The sequence below is a fragment of the Silurus meridionalis genome, chromosome 22 (assembly GCF_014805685.1).
Source record: "Silurus meridionalis isolate SWU-2019-XX chromosome 22, ASM1480568v1, whole genome shotgun sequence".
Lineage (NCBI taxonomy): Eukaryota > Metazoa > Chordata > Actinopteri > Siluriformes > Siluridae > Silurus > Silurus meridionalis.
The window spans coordinates 16,056,576-16,076,339 of record NC_060905.1 but is presented as its reverse complement, the minus strand read 5'-3'; the positions used below and the strand labels follow the sequence as shown (position 1 = coordinate 16,076,339).

Sequence of the window (19,764 nt, the reverse complement as noted above, 5' to 3'; positions counted from 1 at the left end):
GTCAGAAAATAGGACGTGGCATTTTAATCTAAAGATCATTATCTCCAACTGAAGCATGGGAGTGGCAGAGTAGTGTTGCAATTGTTTAGATGGTTTCGCAGGGGGAAAAAAAAGTTGGGGAACTGGTGCTTTTCAGAAAACCGAGGACGGCAGATGATCATTAGGCAAACCAAAGCAAGACTTCAAAACATCAGCCAGGAAGTTCAACTGGATCTTCCAGCATCATGGTGTTAAGCATAAAAAAAATTGTAAATAAATAAACGTGAACTGAACTTTACAAGACACACGAGATCACTCCAGTCTATATATTAGAAATACATATATATGAAGTTTGATTTCCTGGCAATCTAATAAAAGGTGAAAATGAACTCTAATGACCTCTTGTGAAATGAAAGTAAATATTCTATGCAATGTGTATAGGTGTGGAACAGACACTTGGGATGGATGTTCTCATTTGACAGGTTCATGTTAGTTATGTGGATTTTGGTGTTGGGGGGGAATTGTTCTGCATTAATCTCTTACGCACAGTGGATTCCACTTCTCAGGCAATCTGCGGTGGAGAGAGATCCTGTCGCTGACGTAAATGTTGATCTGGTGCTTCTGCAGACTTTCTTCTTCTTTGCGCTTCTCCTCGCCGCTCAGGTCCAGGCGGACGGCTTGGCCCAGCTCGCCCAGCGCACGCACATCCAGCGCCGGCTTCTCGTACACGGGTCTGCGCAGGAACTCGTAGTCCTCCTCTGGGATTAGGTCTGGTGAAAGTCCTCGCCGATTCTCGTGGCTCACATCGGGGTTTCGGTGCAGGATGAAGTATCCGAGGAGTGAAGCGCAAATGAAGAACGCGAGAAGCTGGAGAAGCTTGGAGCGAGTCCTGCGTCGGCATAGTGCCATTGTGTTTAATTAATGTTGATTAGAATAAACCTGAAGGATTAATTGAATCTGAATTAAATAGCATGTAAACGCTTTGAGGAGTTAATCCATGTGAAGTTTATTTCCATACGCAAATAAAGTCAATGAATGGAAATTTGTGCTGAAACAGTTCACGGATTAAAAAAATTACTTGAAGAAAAACATAAAAAAATTAATCATAGTCATCTTGAGAGTTCCAGTGTAAAAGTATATAATCCGAGCTCCATGCAGTTTACGCCTTCTGAAGTTCCTCCAACTTCCTCCTTCTTGAGACCAAACACACAGGAACTACTGGACTTCCATGAAGACTGTGGTCCAAAATGAAAAGAAGAAAAAAAAAGTTCACCGTCGTTTTAATGTCAACCAAAGCCCGGAATGAGGAAGATGATGAGAGAGTTTTTCATTCAACGTTGTAGCAAGTCAAACTCTCATATGCAAATCTTTTCCTATGTTTGTTGAATCGGCCGCATTCGTAAACTGCTTCCTGTCGATGCGACATGTCACGTGTGCGTGTGAAACGACTGCACGCTTTTGTTTCCTCGTTTGCGTCAAGACAACTTCGTGAAATACCAGGTCTCGACTCTTTCTAGGGAAAAAAGTTTTGCCAAAACAAGCCGAATCATCCGGCTGTGACGTGAGGCCGGGTCACGTGGTACAGCTAAACCGTGGCCAAAAAAAGTATCTGGCCAAAATGTTTCACCCTCATCATCTTCATCATCACTTCCAAGGTCACGACTGAGTCTTTCGTTTACATTCATCATCCTGAAGAACAGTTCTGACTCAGGTCTCCATCCCGTCTTCCATTCATGCCTTTACTATATCTCTCTCACACACACACACACACACACACACACACACACACACACACAGAGATTTCACACCATCACTGCTAGTCTAGTCTAGTGATCATATTTATTACCCACTATATTTATATACACATATGCACCAGTGCATCTCATTTTATGGTTGACCAGGGGTGGAGCTAGAGGGTGGCCAGGGGTGGAGCGAGAAAGTGGCCAGGGGTGGAGCTAGAGGGTGGCCAGGGGTGGAGCTAAAGGGTGGCCAGGGGTGGCCGCTGCCCCACAGGCCACCATTCTTGTAATTGCATTTTTAAAACATTTCAAATCTAAAAGAACCTCGATCATGTACATACGATTCCGTATGAACCACGAAAAAAAGGTTTCTACAATAAATTTTACATGAAAATATTGTAGTAATTGCAAATTTGTAGATTGTCGCCTAAAATATTAGAAAAAAGTATTTAATATTTGAATGATGGATGGTTTAATGGCACAAATTTTATTAAAAATTTATAAATAAATAAATGTACAAGGCAAAATTAAAACCTTGCAACACATATTTATTCAAAATGTCCTTTGTTTACTCAAATATATATATATATATAAAAAAAACCTAAACAGAAAAATCATTTTCAATCACTAAACATATGCTTTACTCAAACAGTAAACCAAGTCTCAAATCAAGCACCAAAATCGGCCATGATGCACACATCCGGCAATTAAATCCGTCCGTGTGGAAACATAGCAAAAGTTCAGTGTCCTGATGATTTACGTAATTAAAACACCATAATTACTTTAAAACATTTACAATAATGATTGTAAAAACTCCCTTAGATGAATGAGGAAGAAACCTTAAGAGGAACCAGACTCAAAAGGGGAACCCATCCTCATTTGGGTGACATCAAGAGTGTGATTATAAATCTTAAAAACAACACAAAACACCAGAGAGTAAAAAACTACTATGAGTGTGTGTGATTAGGATTAATGTTCTTTCTACAGTCTTCTACAGTCAGCTGATGTTATAGAACCAGGAGCTACTGAGCAACTCATAAAATAGCTCAACATCTGAGATCATCACAGATCCAACACCAGCTTCTCCATAGAGCCTTTAAAAGTTCAAAAAGGTCCAATGTCCAAACTTTATGGGCTCAGCATCTACTGCTTTGAAGGTCCACAATCTTCATGAGGTGGGACACAACAGGAGCTGGTGCAACCTCAGGATGCCTCTGAATGGGTAGAATAAGAGAAGCAGTGAAGAGGAATTAGCGTAGCTGATGTTTTTAATATTAACAAGCACAAGTTGATAATGTGATGTGATCAGATGTACTGGAGCACAAGGTTATGATATGTGATGTATGTTATGTGTGGGACTCACTAAAAAGATACGTCTTTAATCTGCACTTAAACTGGGAGAGTGTGTCTGAGCCCCAAACACTGTCAGGAAGACTATTCCAGAGTTTAGGAGCTAAATGTGAGCATGTTCTACCACCTTTAGTGGACTTTGCTATTCTAGGAACTACTAGAAGTCCAGAGTTTTGAGATCTCAAGGAGCAGGATGGATGGAAGCATGTTAGAAGACTGGAAAGATACATGGGAGCCAAACCATTTAGTGTTTTATAAGTAAGTAGCAGTAGTTAGTAGTCGAATCGAAACTTAACAGATAGGCAGTGTAGAGATGATAAGATTTGGGTTATATGGTGGAAATATTTTTTTCGATTTTATCTGCTGCATTCTGGACTGTAGCTTGTTTATTAATGATGCAGGACAACCACCTAGTAATGCATTACAATAGACAACATAGTAGCTTAGAAATATTTCTAAGGTGGAAGAAGTCCAGTATTGTAATATGGTTGATATGATATTCAAAAGAGAAGTTGCTGTATAAAATAACGCCCAGGTCTTTTACTGTTGAACTAGTAGTTACAGAACATCCTTCTAAATGCAGGTTAAATGCTGAAGCTTCTGTTTATTGGTTTTTGGGCCGAAGAGCAAAATCTCCATCTTGTCAGAATTTAATAATAGAAAGTTATAAGTCATCCGGTCTTTTAATTCATTAATACACTCATCAAAATATATCTATATAGGGAGGGTCTTAATAATCTTAGCCCACCTGAGTTATTACAATTGCGTAATGAGTAATAAAACATCAGTATGGCCATGCATGTGAAACTGTTGTTGCCATTCTTCACAAGTTTGCATTATTGATGACTTTGGTTATTGAAATCCGTGTGTTTTTTCATGTGGCTGAGCAAAAGGGTTAAACCTCAAAATATGCTGAATTTGATTCACCCTTAATGTTGAAATGAGGAAGCACAATGCGCCTTTGAATTTTATGGTTACATCCTGTTCTTTTACAACAAACCGTATGTGAAATATTGTCATAGAGGTGGTAAGATGGATAATTGACTTTATCATTGTTTGGGTAGATAATCTAAGCACACACTGTCCAAGTCCAAATGACACGGAAGAACAAAACTAATTAGTAAATATTACAACTTACAACATCGAGAGGAAACCCGAAGCACCAGTACAGAACTACAGATCATGTGTATGTGTGTGTGTTTATGTGTGTGTATGTGTGTGTGGCCCATAATCATTCTTAAACTTAAGTCATCAAACCAGGAATATTCGTGTGATCCATATGGTCCATGATGTTATCTAAGCATAAGGCATATCAATCATGCTCTATGAAACATGATCCATGACACACTCACTGGCAGCATAATGTCATTTGGTGAATTCTTGTCAATCCTGACAATTCTGCATATCGAGGGTGAATGAATGAAGGATGGAAGGAATGAACACATTCGTTAAAGTCTGCTGAAATACGTAGAACAGTTCATTAGAATATATATTTTAAATATTGAATTTAAAACACATACATTTATACTTAAAAAAAAAAAATACCATTAATTTAATTGTATTTAATCAAATTAATTTGTGCCAATTTACTTGATTATTCAATTTAATCAATATAATAAAAAAGAGTATTGCATTATTTTTACTTTCATATTTTCTTTTTTATTAAAATAGCCTTAAACAAGGGAACTGTTGATGTTCACAAATGTTTATAATAATAAAAAACTTTAAGAAAAAAATGACAAGCAATTTTATGTTTTACATTTCTTCTTTTATATATATATATATATATATATATATATATATATATATATATATATATATATATATATATATATATATATACATACACACACACACACACACACACACACACACACACCTCTTGCTGGTCATAGGCCAAATCTGTTACATCCTCGAGTTCACAAAGAAGGTTGTGATTGATTTATCTTCATCAATATATGGAAACTAGATCTCCTTTAAAGCTAACATCAAGTGTGGGACAAAATGCACAAAATGTTTACCTCAAATAGAAATCCATAATTTATGAAACGTGACTAGAACACCACTACCAGTGATCTGAGTGCCACATGTTGTTGTGCCCTTATTGTCAAATTAACAAAGGCTGTTCCCTGCAATAAACTATGCTACGCTGCACATCTAATGTGAAGTCTTTGAAAAGCATCTATTCAGATACAAAGTACAAATAATCAATAGGCAATATGAATGACATGGCAGTTATGAATCAGGTTTACCACAGGATGGCACTGCAACGGCGTGCAGAAAGAAGCGAGACACACGACTTTTTTGTTTTGTTTTTATGGAGCCTTCCATTAACTCAAAAAAAAAAAAAAAAGGAAAAAAAAATTTAATCAGTACAATGATCAAAATGACATGAAAGATGGTAATCACCACAATGTGTGCTTAATCAGTAGTTTTTAAATATTCATTAAAACCATAACATAAATGTCCCTTTATACCATGTTGAAATATTCAACATCTATAAGCAGGAAAAACAGATTTAATCCCCAGACATGACTGATTAAAATTGCAAACAAACAAAAACAAGTTCATGATGTACAGTTTTTAAGGCCACAGTGTACTCTAACGTCCATGCAATCTCACATTAGACGAATGACTGAGCCTCGGCCTGTAACTGAGCTCCTCTGGCAATTTTGCATCGAACATAACTCTTTTTTTTTTTACATCTGGAAGACTTGAGTCACAGCACTTGAATGTTTTGCTTTGTCGAACATTTAAGTTGTTATGTGTGACTAGTTACATTCTACCCATAGCACAAAAATAAGACACGTGTATGGTTCTGAGGACATTTTAAATGTTTAAATTACCTTCAAAGGCATTTTGAGATCATTTCTTATATTTCCATCACCATAAAAAAAAAAAATTCATTCAGGTTATTTCCCTCTCTGACATCATATATGGAATAAAATCCAGAGCACATGAGTGTGATGTTAAAATTATTTGCTTTTTTTGTCTGATTAAGGCACATAAATTGGTATTTTCTGGTTTATGCCCCAACGATCAGCCTTTAAACCGAAGCTCGACTTAAAAAAAAAAAAAAAAGATGAGATGACAGCAATAAGGCACAATGTGTTGGTGCAGAACACGTTTGTGGAGATTCCAAGAAAATAAGCCGGCGACGTAACGTAAACACGTCAGCAGGCCTGTGTACAGGTCCAAACACAGGCAAAAACAATGGTATGACTGGAGAGCAAGAAAAATGTGGTCTTGTCACTCCCTGAAATACTCGTCTTCATAAATCCTACTTCTATCAATAAAAAAGTTCTGACGTATCAATACTTAGTGCAATCGTGTAAAAACGAGTAGTGTTCCAACACAGCTATATTTCCTTCCTCGTTTTTCTACTGGAGAGAATTGTGTACAGTATTGCATCGGGAGATAAAAGAAAAAAACACATTAAAAATAAAAAGACCTGATCACCTTTGGCTTTCAAAGGCACAGAACAGAGCCTAGTCTCCTCATGGACAAGTCGTAGGCCTTCCACGTTTCTGTAAGTGAGCAACTATCGTTCTGAGCCGCTGTATTTCTCTGCTTTCCAAACCCGACTCCCAGTGCAAAGGAAAAACTATCCTGCCGGAACAAGCTCCTTGGTCTAGAAATCAAATTCATTCGAACTTCCATCGTTGGTTCATGTCTTCACTGGAGCATTTTTGCATGTGGACGTCAGTCCGCCCCTCTGCTGTACGGTACGAAGTGATGCACTTGTCGGACAGCGGGTGATAGATTGCTCCATTCTGAAAAGAAAGAATAGTTCAGCGGCGGTATAGAAAGCTTTCTTGTGGGTATTGTGGTTTCAAAGGGAGGCACTCACATCTTTGAACTCCCAGACGATTGTAGGAGGAATCGGCTCTCCATCCCGCGGACAGTGCTTCATTCCGATGTTGTTCTGGCCGTCCAGGTACTCAGCGCACAGCTCCGTTACTGAGTTAAAGCGGATCTCCTTATACGAGGTGTACTCAAAATACTTTTAAAAAAGAGACAGAGGCACGAATATTATTGTTGAATACCTCAGAATAGTCTTGCCTACAAAGCTACTATCAATAAACTACTAAATAAATAACAGCTCATTATAATAACAAATTGGCTACATCCCAAAACTTTTACTGATACTTCCTTGATTCCTCAATCCTCCATACTTCAGCCTATGACCTGGAAATCCACCACATTTATGTATTTTAAATATGTGATTACAGACATTAAGAAGCAAAGTGAGCAGAAACAAAGGCCTTTCTATATGCTTTTGATTTTTTAAGCTAAAAATCATATCAATAAGTGAATACAAGCTAAGCCACGTCGCCTGTATCTCCTTCCTTTTCCTCTTCTTTGAATGGACAGAAACAGAGTCGAGGTTAATAATTAGCAAAAAAGCAGGCACGTTCTCATAGATAGCATTCAAGGACAAAGGTGTGGCTGGAAAGCTAAAACATACAGTTTTGTATTTGCCATTGCCATAAATTAGCGCACACACAAGTCCATGAGCAATACAGTCCTGTACAGTTTGCCCAGTTTCATACTCAAAAGACATGCCATCCAACTCTTCCTGATCAGGTTTAATAAAAGCACAAAGAGCACACATTTTAATCCAGAATGCATCTGCAGATTAAGGTACACTACTCTCTATATACCGATGGTTGATTGCTGGAACTTTCTACAAAAATCCTTACCGACAGTTTTTCCGGGTCGCGTTATACAGTGCGAGAGCAGCCTCTAGCGGCAAAGCACTGACACCACGTGATGTTTACCTGAAGTGTCTTTTGTATTCAATTTATATCTAACAGTTTTTTATTATTTGTAGTGTTACTTTTCGTTTTCTATTACTATATTGAATATATTAATATTGATTTCATTTAGCCCACTTTCATTCGGTACTGTTTAAAAAAAAAAGGGCAGTACTATTTTACATGGAGTGTTACATTTGGGTTTTTTTTTATCTAGTATCCATTTTAGAAATCATTGAATGATTAATTGGTTATTGGCAAGTATGATTCAACTTTTGGTATGGGTACAATCCACTATTGGTCGACAATTTGCAAAAATATTTTATTTCTTCTTCTTTTCCTTCTTTTTGAATTGTAAGTTTGCACTCTGGTTTTTTTTTCTGTTGCATCATCTGCAATATTGCATTTATTTATTTAAGTCCTAATTATTTAATGACATTCTGCCTTTTTTTTTTCTTTTCCCATAATATTGTTTGTGTAACCTACTGCAGCTGTAAAGCAATAATTTTCTTCACGGGATCAATAAAGTATATCTAAGTGTAAGTCCAAGTCTAAATACTGAATCCGATAACAGGGACATCATGGCAGGAACTCATTTCAATCACTCACACGAACATACTTACTGAAACAATTTGACCCATAAACCTCATTCATCTTTTATGCTAAGCCATCTTGGACATGTAGCTAAGGTTCCACTTGCAATGAAAACATTGATTTCCACTCAGACATAGTGCTTTTTGTTTTCTTTTCTTTTTTCCAGACACCTGATGCACAGCATTAATGAATAATCAGTGATATCACTCCAGACACACAGCAGTCATTAAATATACATTCAAAAGACCAATTCACTTTGTTAAGACAATCCAATCGGACTACATGCTCAATCCTGAGTAGATGTGATATAATACAATACTGCACATGACTCTTGATTTTGGTTTTATGACATCTAACTGTGCATGGATCTGTACACTGTTTGGACCTGGACTCAGATCGTACGAATCGCTCAAAGGTTCGTTGCGATCCTTTAGTGTCAATTGTGTGTGGTGTTTCAGAGTAAAAGGATAGAGATACCAATTACCTGATTCCCGCCTTGTCCGTGGCAGCCGAACAGAGACAAATGAGCCCCTGTGGGATTGTGATCTGGAGAGTTGTAGTCCAGACACTCTGAGGGAATCCCACCATTACGCAACTGTAGAGGAAAATCGGGTAGAGGAAAGAATAAAAGAAAGGCTAATGAAGGCACAGTAATTAGAGGAAATGCCATAGAGGAAAGATTCAGGCCATAGAACACAACAGCATGTTTTCAAAGTCTGGGATCATTTCATAAAATAACAAAGAAAACACATTACAGTGCGTTTACCTTGTTAAAAAACATTTTAAAGCGATTTTTATATTTTTATCTATGATTTTTATTTATTTATATATTTGTATTTGCATTTCGATGTAATACGGAATTTAAATGCACCAAATGGGTTTAGTTTTCACAGATATTCTTGCGCAATTTCTGCAATATAAATTTAAATTTTTTCTAAAAAGTAAACAAAATAATTATTAATTTTAAAAGACCCGTCTTATTTTCTCTTGTATATTTTGTATGATGCACACATTCGGCAATTTAAAGCCGCCCACGTGAAAACATAGCAAAAGTTTAATTTGGTGTGCTGATGATTTACATAATTTAAAGCATAAATACTTAAGTTTTGGCCCCTCAAAGTATCTCCTGTGCCTCCACCTAAAATCTACTTACAGCTCCATGCCAATCCGGTCTGTCTTCAGGTACGTGCAGGTCTGGGTAAATGTTCTTTAGATACCAGTCAAAGCTCCTGCACTTCAGCCGTTCCCGTAAGAGAATCCTGTCAGAAATGTCCCCGTATGTTTCCTATGAGAGCGGGAGCGTTTACAGAGTTACATAAAGCACGGGAAAAAATCAAAGGTGGTTTAAATGTGATGTAAGTAACATGAAAAAAAATGAACATATTTTGTATTTTACTTTAGAATTTCATTTGCTTTTTTCATAATTCCTGTGTAATAGCGTGTCCTTAACAATACAGGTCATTCAGGATATGTGAACGTGTGTGTGTGTGTGTGTGTGTGTGTGTGTGTGTGTGTGTGTGTGTGTGTGTGTGTGTGTGTGTGTGTGTGTGTGTGTGTGTGTTGGTGGCCAACGCAAGATAAGACCAACTGAGTTCACACCCAAGACGGTTACAAAAGTCAAATAATTAGCATTTCGTATAGTAAATCATGTAATTGAACAGGATGCATAACCCTTTCAGCCACACCTGCATACGTGGAGCAATGAATTCTTTGACACACACAAAGAATGACACACCTTACGAGCAGGAGGGTTGCGGTTATAGAAAAGCTCCTTGTAAGAGTCCATCCAGACTTCAGCAGCCCGCACTGTGTTCTGGAGGAACTTTGGTCTGGCGTATGGTGCCTTCTTGGGGAAGACGTGACCCACATGAGAACAGGGGTGAATCTCTAACGAGCCTCCACACTGCCAAACCTGGGAATAACATTACACGTAACAGAAAGAATCAAAATCTTTAATAGGGCCTTCTGGTATAAATGTGCCAGCATCCCCTAAACCACCATAACCATTTTTATTTCTTTTCTACTGAGAAGAATTCATTATAACATTGTTGTGAATGTCTAAAAATGGATTCTTTTGTTAAACCAAGTGCAACAGCAACCCCAAATGTCACAGTAATATTACACTTATTTGAGGCTGATTTCTTTTTAGACCAAACTGTAGGTTTATGCAGCCTAAAATTACAATCGTGTCAAAAGTTTGCACACAGTGAACCACCATATGATCATTAGCAGCGATGAAGCATCTGAAAAAGCATCTAAAATGTGGTCTTTGAATTAATGAGGACACGGTGTATTTAGGGGTGTCCCCGACTATAAGGATTTCCATAGTCCGATCAGAAAATCGTAAAACGATTCCTTAAAACATTTTAAATCCACGATGTACAGAACATCACGCAAAAAAGATTGAATCGTTTTAATTGCCTGTGTGAGTACCGTAATTTCCGGACTATAAAGCGCGCCCATATATAAGCCGCACCCACTGAATTTTACAAATATTTTTATTTTGAACATAAATAAGCCGCACTTGTCTATAAGCCGCACATTAGTGTAGTCTATAAGACTACACTAATGAACTTTGCACAGGCTTTAACGAAAGATACGGCGTAACGGGTGAAATATGTTGCGCTTCCTTTAGGACCATAGCGGTATTTTGGGAATAGCCTGGCACTGAATTTTCCCGGTATTACTGCGTGTGTTCAAGACGAGGATTATGTCCTTATTATTTTCTGATGCTCATTTCTAAGTTTCTTTGACTAACCCGTAACGCTGTTGCCAAGAAAAAAAAAAAAAACACGAGTTTTGGAAACCTGTCTGTGCTTATATGATTTCTGTTGCAACTGGAGTTAGCGAGCTCTCCCTTCACCCAGACTCAACGCGTTACAACGGCTTGTATCTAAACAGTAGCCTACCAAGAAAGTCATTGTTCACTGTCTTCCTTCTTCCTTTCACAACTATTTCTCTCGAGAGTTTATCTTTTGGCATCGTCGTGCGTTTTTTCTCCCGATGCCGTGCAGCTCAGAACACAGGTGAGGTGCGTTTTTTTCGTTTCCGTTTGAAAATTTCATTGGTCTAATGTTATGTTGCTCAGTTTTTTGGCTTGAAGTTTGTGAAACCAGGAAAAACCCAGGAAAAATTCAGAAATTAACCGCTTTGTTGTTTAAGCCGTTCAAAACATGGGAAAAAAGTAGCTGCTTATAGTCTGAAAAATACGGTATTTATTAAACGCTTCTTGATTTTTACATTTTTATTTACATTATAATAATTGCCTGTATATGAACTTATTGTTACTTAGGTAAACTAAGCAGACGTTGTCTAGCCGAAGTAAAATTTGCATCAAAATACAATCCTGTAGCATTTCTGGTACAGGTTTTTAGTTTGTTAGTTAGAGATCACAGAGATCATCTGCCTTCTGAGTGTGTAATAGAATGCTCCAGGACTTCCACGTTAATACCATTCCACTCTTACAGCCCATCGAATAAAAAACGCTTCCTTCGCCGGCCCTTGAAGACACACCGTTGTATTGTGTTTCCGCGTGTATAAAACATTAAGCGCATGCACAATACGTGCCATCAATCTTAATTTTTACCTACGCGCCAGAAGAAATACAATATGCCGAGTGCAATCAGTTGTGAATGGTCCGAGAACAAGACTGTCCTCGATATAAAAGCATGCAAATGTAGATGAGAGAAGACCTAAAAAGATCATACCCTGAAGGAAAGTTCCAGATTCTCTCCTCCCCACACCTCCATGCCTGTATCATAAGTGCCCAGATATTCGAAGTACGCCTTGCTTACAGCAAACAAGCCCCCGGCCATGGTGGGAGATCTGTGAATTGGGAGCATATTAAAGATATCCGTTAGAACATCCATAGACTTTCATGTCAAGGCTATTCATTTTTTTCTTTATAGCAGTGGAGAACAAACTCTGCTCCTTATGTAGGATTAGTTTACTTTCCAAGGCCTGGTAACGAAGTACCCCCTGTCCTTCAACGTCTTTCCTGGTCCAAATTCAACTAATCAGCTAATTAAAGAACCTTAAAGTAATTGCAAGAAAAACTGAGCTGGACAGGAAGTTTTCCAGAACCAGGCCTGAGAACTTCTGGCTTCATCAGTTTCTGCTCAACGCAAACAAGGAATTGAGCAGCACACTATGGGTGTGTGATAGTCACAAACAATATCTTGATTTCTTATTTTTTATCAATAGCGATAATTAGATAGTGTGTTATTGTGGATTTTTTCTGTTTATTGGCTTTTTTTTTTTTTATTAAAATTTTTTGAGTCAAATTCTTAAATTTAATCCATCAGAATATTCAAATAATAAGATATATTGGCTGTTACCAAGCAAATGAAATCAGTATCAACAAAATTCATCTTTCATTAAAAGAAACAGGAGCTGCATCTGACATGTAATGCTTTGACCTGTAGTTATAAATGCATACATAATGCTTTCAAATTTTAAATACAAAAAGTGTAATATTGATATTTGAGTAGATTTTTTTTTTTTATTATTAGAAAATACTTGAGATTTCCCTGTGGTGATTGAACCGAATCATTTAAATGGTTAAGTCTTTCAGGAACAAAACACCATTATGTTGCTCAGAGATGCGAAACAGCGCTGTGGCTTTGTTTGGAATGATTTTGGTTGTCGAAACAAAGCAAAAGAAAGGCAATTTGGTGTCTAAATCATTAATTTCTTAATATCAACTTGTTGTTGTTGAGCTGAGTTAAAAAAAATCAATATCACATTTGTAATCATGCTAATTTTTGGAGAAAAACGCCACTTTTCGATATTGATATTGATTAACTATATACACAGTAAATGTACACATTTTTGCCTCCATATGTTGAGTTTTGGGATCATTCCGAATGCAGACTGAATCAAAAGGCCGCACTCTAAATGAGCATGCGCAGTCTAACCTACTGAACATCATAACGTGTTGTATGCGTGCACTCTGGAGGTGTGTTTTGTTTGAGTTCTGCGATATACTCGATAATGTCAAATCACACATCATTAAAACAACATCTGTAAAGTGTGTTAAATGAGGTAACTCTTTTAGAATGTTCTGTCTACAAGAGCCTGGTGTTCTTTTCAGAGTGAACACTGACCTAATGAGATCTATTCGGGATTTGCGACGTCTGCGGTCCACCTCAGGCACGCTGTGCCACTGGAATGTAAGCCGCCAGTCAAAGCCACCCACCATGGGCTCATCGGTCTGCATGTAAAACTCGAACGTGTTCCAGTCAATGGTGTCGATCACTGGACATACCACAGTGTCCTGCTTCTCTGCAATCCTGAAAAGAACAAATGTAAAAGCATGCTATAAGAAGAAGACTTAATATCGAACACTTTTTCCACAACATTAAAAAACACTGCCATTCCTTTTCCTCAGTGCAGTAGAAAGAAGAAGTCAAACCACAGACTTGGAAAGGTAAAGGGGCTTTTTACATGTGCATTACAGCATGAAGTGGTGATGCATCCTCTAAGCCCTATACAGGTCCCAACTTACGATGGAGATAATCGTAACTTAAAAAAAAATGTCGAGAGTCAACCAGGAGTCCTAAAGAAGGTCATTAAGTAATTAAAGATTATTAGATTATTATGTAATTTGTTGATAATTATTATATTATGTAAATTGTTGATCATTTTACAAATGACAGTACATAATTTAGCAAAACAAGAGCAATTTTCTGTACCATACTGTACTGAAAAAAAAAAAATTATAAAAAAAATTAATAAATAAAGGTAAATTAAAAAAAAAAAAATGTTTATATATATATATATATATATATATATATATATATATATATATATATATATATATAAAAATTCCTCTTGTTTTGTAAATTATGTATTATGTAAATGTAATGTAATGTACAGAAATTGTCACAGTGGGCTTATGGACAAGTGGTGGTTGCTACATTTGCCTGTTGCTAAACTTCAAATATTTATTTATTTATTTTATTTATTTTGTCATATGTCAATCATCATCGTAAAAATCTGAATATTTCGAAGTCGAACAATCGTAACTCGCCAGCCGTAACCATGTGTATTAGATGACTGTTAAGAGATCTTGTCCAAAAATAACATTTCTTTAAAAAATCGAATATTTTATTTTTAATATCTAATAGCAGTTTCAGCTAATTAAATTTTGCTTTTATTTACTATCAATAAGCAGAACATACAGTATGTGACATGAATAAATACATCAAGCACTGAGAGAACGTGTCACGATGGTGAAATATTATTCCAAATTATTATCATTAATGACTCCTATTTTCGATAATGAACTCGATTTGGACAAAAACAATTGTTTTTTGAAACAATTGACATTTAAAAGCTAATCAAAATGCCACAGAATTCCTGACAAAAAAGTCACTAAAACACTAAACCACTCCAGTAAAATAGCTCTGTTAGCTGTACAATATTTTATTTTCTTGTTTAAACACATTAGTGATTCTTTGTGAGCTCGTCTGATTAAGCGTACCTTTCAAGCAGAGGCTCGATCCAGCCAGGAACACATTCACAGTGGCAGTCCAAGAAGGTGAGAACATCTCCTGTGGCATAGGTGGCGCCGATGAGCCGAGCTCGGACCAGTCCCTCTCTTTTATTAGTGCGGATGAGGCGCACGCGCTTCAGGCTGCTAATGTACTCCTCTAGCTGGGCTTTTAGATAGCCTGCAATTTCCAACATCAGAAAGTGAGCATCTCTCGATCAGTGTTTTATCCCGTAACCAGAGGTTCTATCAGCAGTACAGTACACTCTGTGTTAACAGCCTTGGCATTGATTAGCGAGCATAAATACTTAATCCTTGAAGAATTGCTGTGTGTTTTTTCAAGCTGATCTCGATCCACTACCTTTGTAAAGTATACGCATACAAATATAGAGATATATATCCTATTTAAAAGAGCATGATTACTACCATAATGATTTTTTTCATATTAATTACTATTTTATATATATATATATATATATATATATATATATATATATATATATATATATATATATATATATATATATACACACAAAACTCCATTTTAAGTAGTATGAACTTTAATACTGAAAAGAAATAAAATAAAAAAAATACAGTGGTGAATCATGAAAATGTGCTAGAGGCAATAAATCCATTAATATTTATTAATAAATATCATTAATTGTATTATATTGAAAATAATTGCACATAATGAATGAATTACAAATAAAGAACAAAGCGCTCTCTGTGCAGCACGCTGTCAGGGATTCCCCTGCCACGCCCCCCTCAGTAGCTGTCAGAGATGCACCCTGCCACGCCTTCCTCGGCCGCTGTCAGAGATGCACCCTGCCACGCCCCCCTCAGTAGCTCTCACGGTGCCTCATTATCCCGTGCCTGCCCGATCACCGACAGCTGTGACTCGTTAGGATTCAGACTATATAGACTCACGTTCTCGAGTCACAGGCTGTCGGTTCTTGTATTGTCATGCTGGTGATACCCGTGGCTGCTCGACCGCCAGCATTCCCCGCTGGTTCCGTTTTCCCCATGGATTACTCTTAGCCGCTGCCGTTTACTTTCGTTTCGGACTCCAGGTTTTGGTTTGGATTGCTCGTCTCGAGCGGACATTCTTTGTTTGTTTTCTCGCCTCGGCAGCAGTGAGTGTTTTGCTTGTTGAACTGTTTTGTTTGAAATAAATCGACTATGATTGACTTGCTTCCGCTTCCGCGTCCTGTTCGTCAGCCTGACACACGCATGCTACGTTTAAAAACAAACAGCACACAGTGTAAGTGATTCACCTCTAGAGGCCGCTCTCGTAATGACATCGGACCAGAAGCCGGAAAAACTATAGGTGTGGATTTTTGCTGATAGCTGATGGTTACAGCAATCAACTAACCACTATAAAAAGGAAATATTGGCTTGAAAGCCAACATTTATGGTCAATTATAGATATCATATGATTAAAACAATTATATAAAACAAATGACATTTTTCAGAGGGCCGTGTGCCATAGTTAGGGGACCCCTGATTTACAGCTTCAGTTTCTTAACTGTCTATTGCATTTGCTTCAAGAATTTGATGCTAAAGCAAAATCCATCCATCTTTCAGCTGATTTAAAAGCATCAAATGCTGCTGCTGATTTTCTTTCTACAGTAAAACCCATTGGCAAAGATTTACCTTTATATTAAGTGTTTACAAAAAACTCCTTCTCTGGCTTATGTCATTTTGCTTGCTCCAGACCTTCACATCTGTAATTAGATTGTTGATAAGGTTTCCATGTTCATAACAGTGCACCACCACATCCGCATCAGCTAAAAACATACCTTGCTGTGCCTAGTGTCCTATTGGTGCCTATCTAGTATAATGACATTTATATATGCTTTCTTAATCATTCAGAACTTAGCTTGACTTTCAGGGTTTCTTTTAACTGCTATTTTAGTGACATTTCAGACAGTAAAAACTGTGAGCTGGGATGTTATTTTATCTATTTAAACGACTTTTCTCTATTTTTTAGGCTTTTAAATCTTTAGCCAGCTACTTAGAGGAGTACATGGTACTGTAGTTGAGTGTTTGTACAAGAGTTCATTGTTCACAGAATTGAATGGTTATTCCTCATGGCAATTTAAGACCTAATCAGTCAGTTGGTCATTTAATGAAAGCCAAGATGAATGCGGTTGCAGTTGCAAGTCCGGTTTTAATGAAAACAGTCAAACAAATACAATATGAAAAGCCGATTCAATGTCAAACAGGAAATGGTCAGGCGGTTAGGCAGAACAAAGGCAAACACCAGTAAACCGAACAGGTTAAACTAGAGAATCGATTATAAAGCAAAGGGTATAAAGGATCATTGTTTGCTTTTGAGTAAATGTGCACAGGTAGGCTTTAGGCGGTGGTGAGGTGGAACTGTGGTCTGGGGAATGCATCCAGAAGCAGCCAAGTAGGCTTCAGTGTCTCATGGGAAAGGTATATGTGGTTTACTCTGTCATGACACAATTGAGGCCTTACAAATGAATGAATATCTGAGCTTTTATAAGCACAAATGTGTTTCATTCTTTTTATACGCCACAATTGTTATTTCAATTTTTTATGTTTAGGTTGACCAAATCTAAATTCTGAATTTGCAAACCTTTTTTATGTTATAAATTATGTTTTCACTGGAAAAATCATTTATTTGCAAACGTTTCCATGAAATTAGCATGCAAAAGCATTGTGGTGAAATTCAGGCATCTTGCAACCCGCAACTTTAAAGCAACTGGAATTAAAAAACAGACCTTTTTTTTACTTTTTAGTCAGACTGTACATGATTCACTTGAAAAACAACATTCTTTTAATCTTCTAATTCTAGTCTAAGTCCAGCAAATATTTTCCACCGCTACAGGGCAATTAACATGCCACTGTGGATGCTGATTCACTATGTCTGTTCCCTGCTCCATGGTTAAAAAATATATGACTTCATTCCTGACTGCAGGCTAGCATTTGTAATGGAGCGCCCACTTTTTACTAATGGAGAATCATCTCTATCTCTACCCGGAAACGACGCTTGACTCGATCTCAGGAGTTAAACATACAATTTACCATGTGAAGGTAAATTCTACATTCAAACAAAATCTTTTGGCTAATGCTAAACAAAACCCATTATGGTAATGTGAACAGGGAAGTGTTGCAAATTGTCCTGGTTTGTTTTCTTAAGAAAAGCATCAGTACCTCTAGAGGGCTTGGAACATCCTGTCAATTTCTTTAGTTGTGTATATTATATATAAACACAGCATCTTATTAAAATGAGTGCACCCCTCATATTTCATCAACTATTTTATTATATCTCTTCAAGGTACAATACTATAGAAAAAAAAATTGGATATATTTTACAGTCAATGTGTAGTTTGTATAGCACTACAGATTTACTGTCCTCTCAAAATAACTCAACATACAGCCATTATTGTCGCAATAACTGGCAACAAAAGTGAGTACACCCTAAGTGAAGATGTCAAAACTGTGTTCAAAGTGTCAGTATTTTGTGTGAGCACCATTGTTATTGTTGACTACTCCTGGGTATGGAATTCACCAGAGCTGCACAGGTTGTTTCTAGGATCTCTTCCACTCCTCCATAATGACATCATGAAGCTGCTGGATGTTACACACATGACGCTTCTCCACCTTCTGCTTGAGAATCTCCACAGGTGCACAATAGGGTTTAGGTCTGGAGACATACACCACTTCATCAGCTTCACCTTCAGCTTCCTCAGCAAGGCAGTTGTCATCTGGGGTCATTATTATGTTGGAAAACTGCCGTTTGGCCTAGTTTCTGAAGAGAGGGCATCATGTTCTGCTTCAGAATGTCACAGTACCTGTTGAAATCCATGTTTTCTTCAATGAACCGCAGCTCCCCAATACCAGAAGCACTCATGCAGCCCCAGACCATGATGCTACCACCACCATGCTTGACTGTAGGCAAGACACAATTTTCTTGGTACTCCTCACCAGGGCATCACCACACATGCTAGACACCGTCAGAGCCAAACAAGTTTATCTTTTATCTGCTTTTGGAAAGGTTGTTCTTTAGCAAAGTGTTCGTGGGATTTCTTGTAAGCAGCTTCAGAAGAGGCTCCTTCTGGGACGACAGCCATGCAAACCGACTTGCTGCACCGTACGGTCTGAGCACTGACAAGCGGACCTTCTGCTTCTGCAACCTCTAAAGCAATGCTGCAGCATTCATGCGTCTGTTTTTTATAGGCAGTTTCTGCACCTGACGCACAGCACAAGGACTCATTGGACTCAAAGTACCAAATCTTAACTGCTCTAATACAAGATACACAAATTTCTATGGTCCTGTCAAGCAGACAAAAACATGAACATGATGTATAGGATGTGTGGCTTTGCCTGCTTACACAACGTACAGCTGTCATCACTTAGGGTGCACTGACTTTTGTTGCCAGCTGTTTTGACAATAATTGCTGTAGAGTTATTTTCAGAGGACAATAAATCTGTACTGTTTTACAATCTGCACATTGACTACTCTAAAATATATCCAAGTTTCATTTATATTCTATTGTCTTATAGATATATAGTATAACGATTATACTGCGGAAATATGAGGGATGTACAATATTTATATATATATATATATATATATATATATATATATATATATATATATATATATATATATATATACAAAAGCATAGAATGAACACCGGCAGGATCGGGGGGGGGAATCCGCGATGAGAGAGTTGAGAGAGTGCCGGTGGGAAGGCACGTACCGGGATACGCATGAGCGATAACAACGACCGCCGTGAACCAACATATACCAACAATAACAGACGGTGAGAGTGTGGAAGTTTAAATAGGAGCTGGTGATGATGATAAACGAGCACCGTAT

The 19,764-nt window shown here is 37.5% G+C and overlaps 2 protein-coding genes across 4 annotated transcripts in view; both read right to left on the bottom strand.

The window, feature by feature from the left end:
• The window catches only part of galnt12 (UDP-N-acetyl-alpha-D-galactosamine:polypeptide N-acetylgalactosaminyltransferase 12), a 21,880-nt gene extending 20,106 nt beyond the window's left edge, over positions 1–1,774 (bottom strand). The window contains exon 1 of the mRNA XM_046835223.1: positions 527–1,774. Coding sequence (XP_046691179.1) covers positions 527–888 — 362 coding nt within the window. The 5' untranslated portion in view covers positions 889–1,774. The remainder of the gene's footprint in view (positions 1–526) is intronic.
• A 3,796-nt stretch (positions 1,775–5,570) lies between these two features.
• The window catches only part of poc1bl (POC1 centriolar protein homolog B (Chlamydomonas), like), a 29,020-nt gene continuing 14,826 nt past the window's right edge, over positions 5,571–19,764 (bottom strand). For all 3 annotated transcript variants that reach the window (XM_046835036.1, XM_046835035.1, XM_046835037.1), the window contains 8 exons: positions 14,904–15,093; positions 13,525–13,710; positions 12,127–12,244; positions 10,155–10,331; positions 9,573–9,704; positions 8,904–9,014; positions 6,919–7,071; positions 5,571–6,841 (listed from right to left, as the gene is read on the bottom strand). In XM_046835036.1, coding sequence (XP_046690992.1) covers positions 6,713–6,841; positions 6,919–7,071; positions 8,904–9,014; positions 9,573–9,704; positions 10,155–10,331; positions 12,127–12,244; positions 13,525–13,710; positions 14,904–15,093 — 1,196 coding nt within the window. In that variant the 3' untranslated portion in view covers positions 5,571–6,712. The remainder of the gene's footprint in view (positions 6,842–6,918; positions 7,072–8,903; positions 9,015–9,572; positions 9,705–10,154; positions 10,332–12,126; positions 12,245–13,524; positions 13,711–14,903; positions 15,094–19,764) is intronic.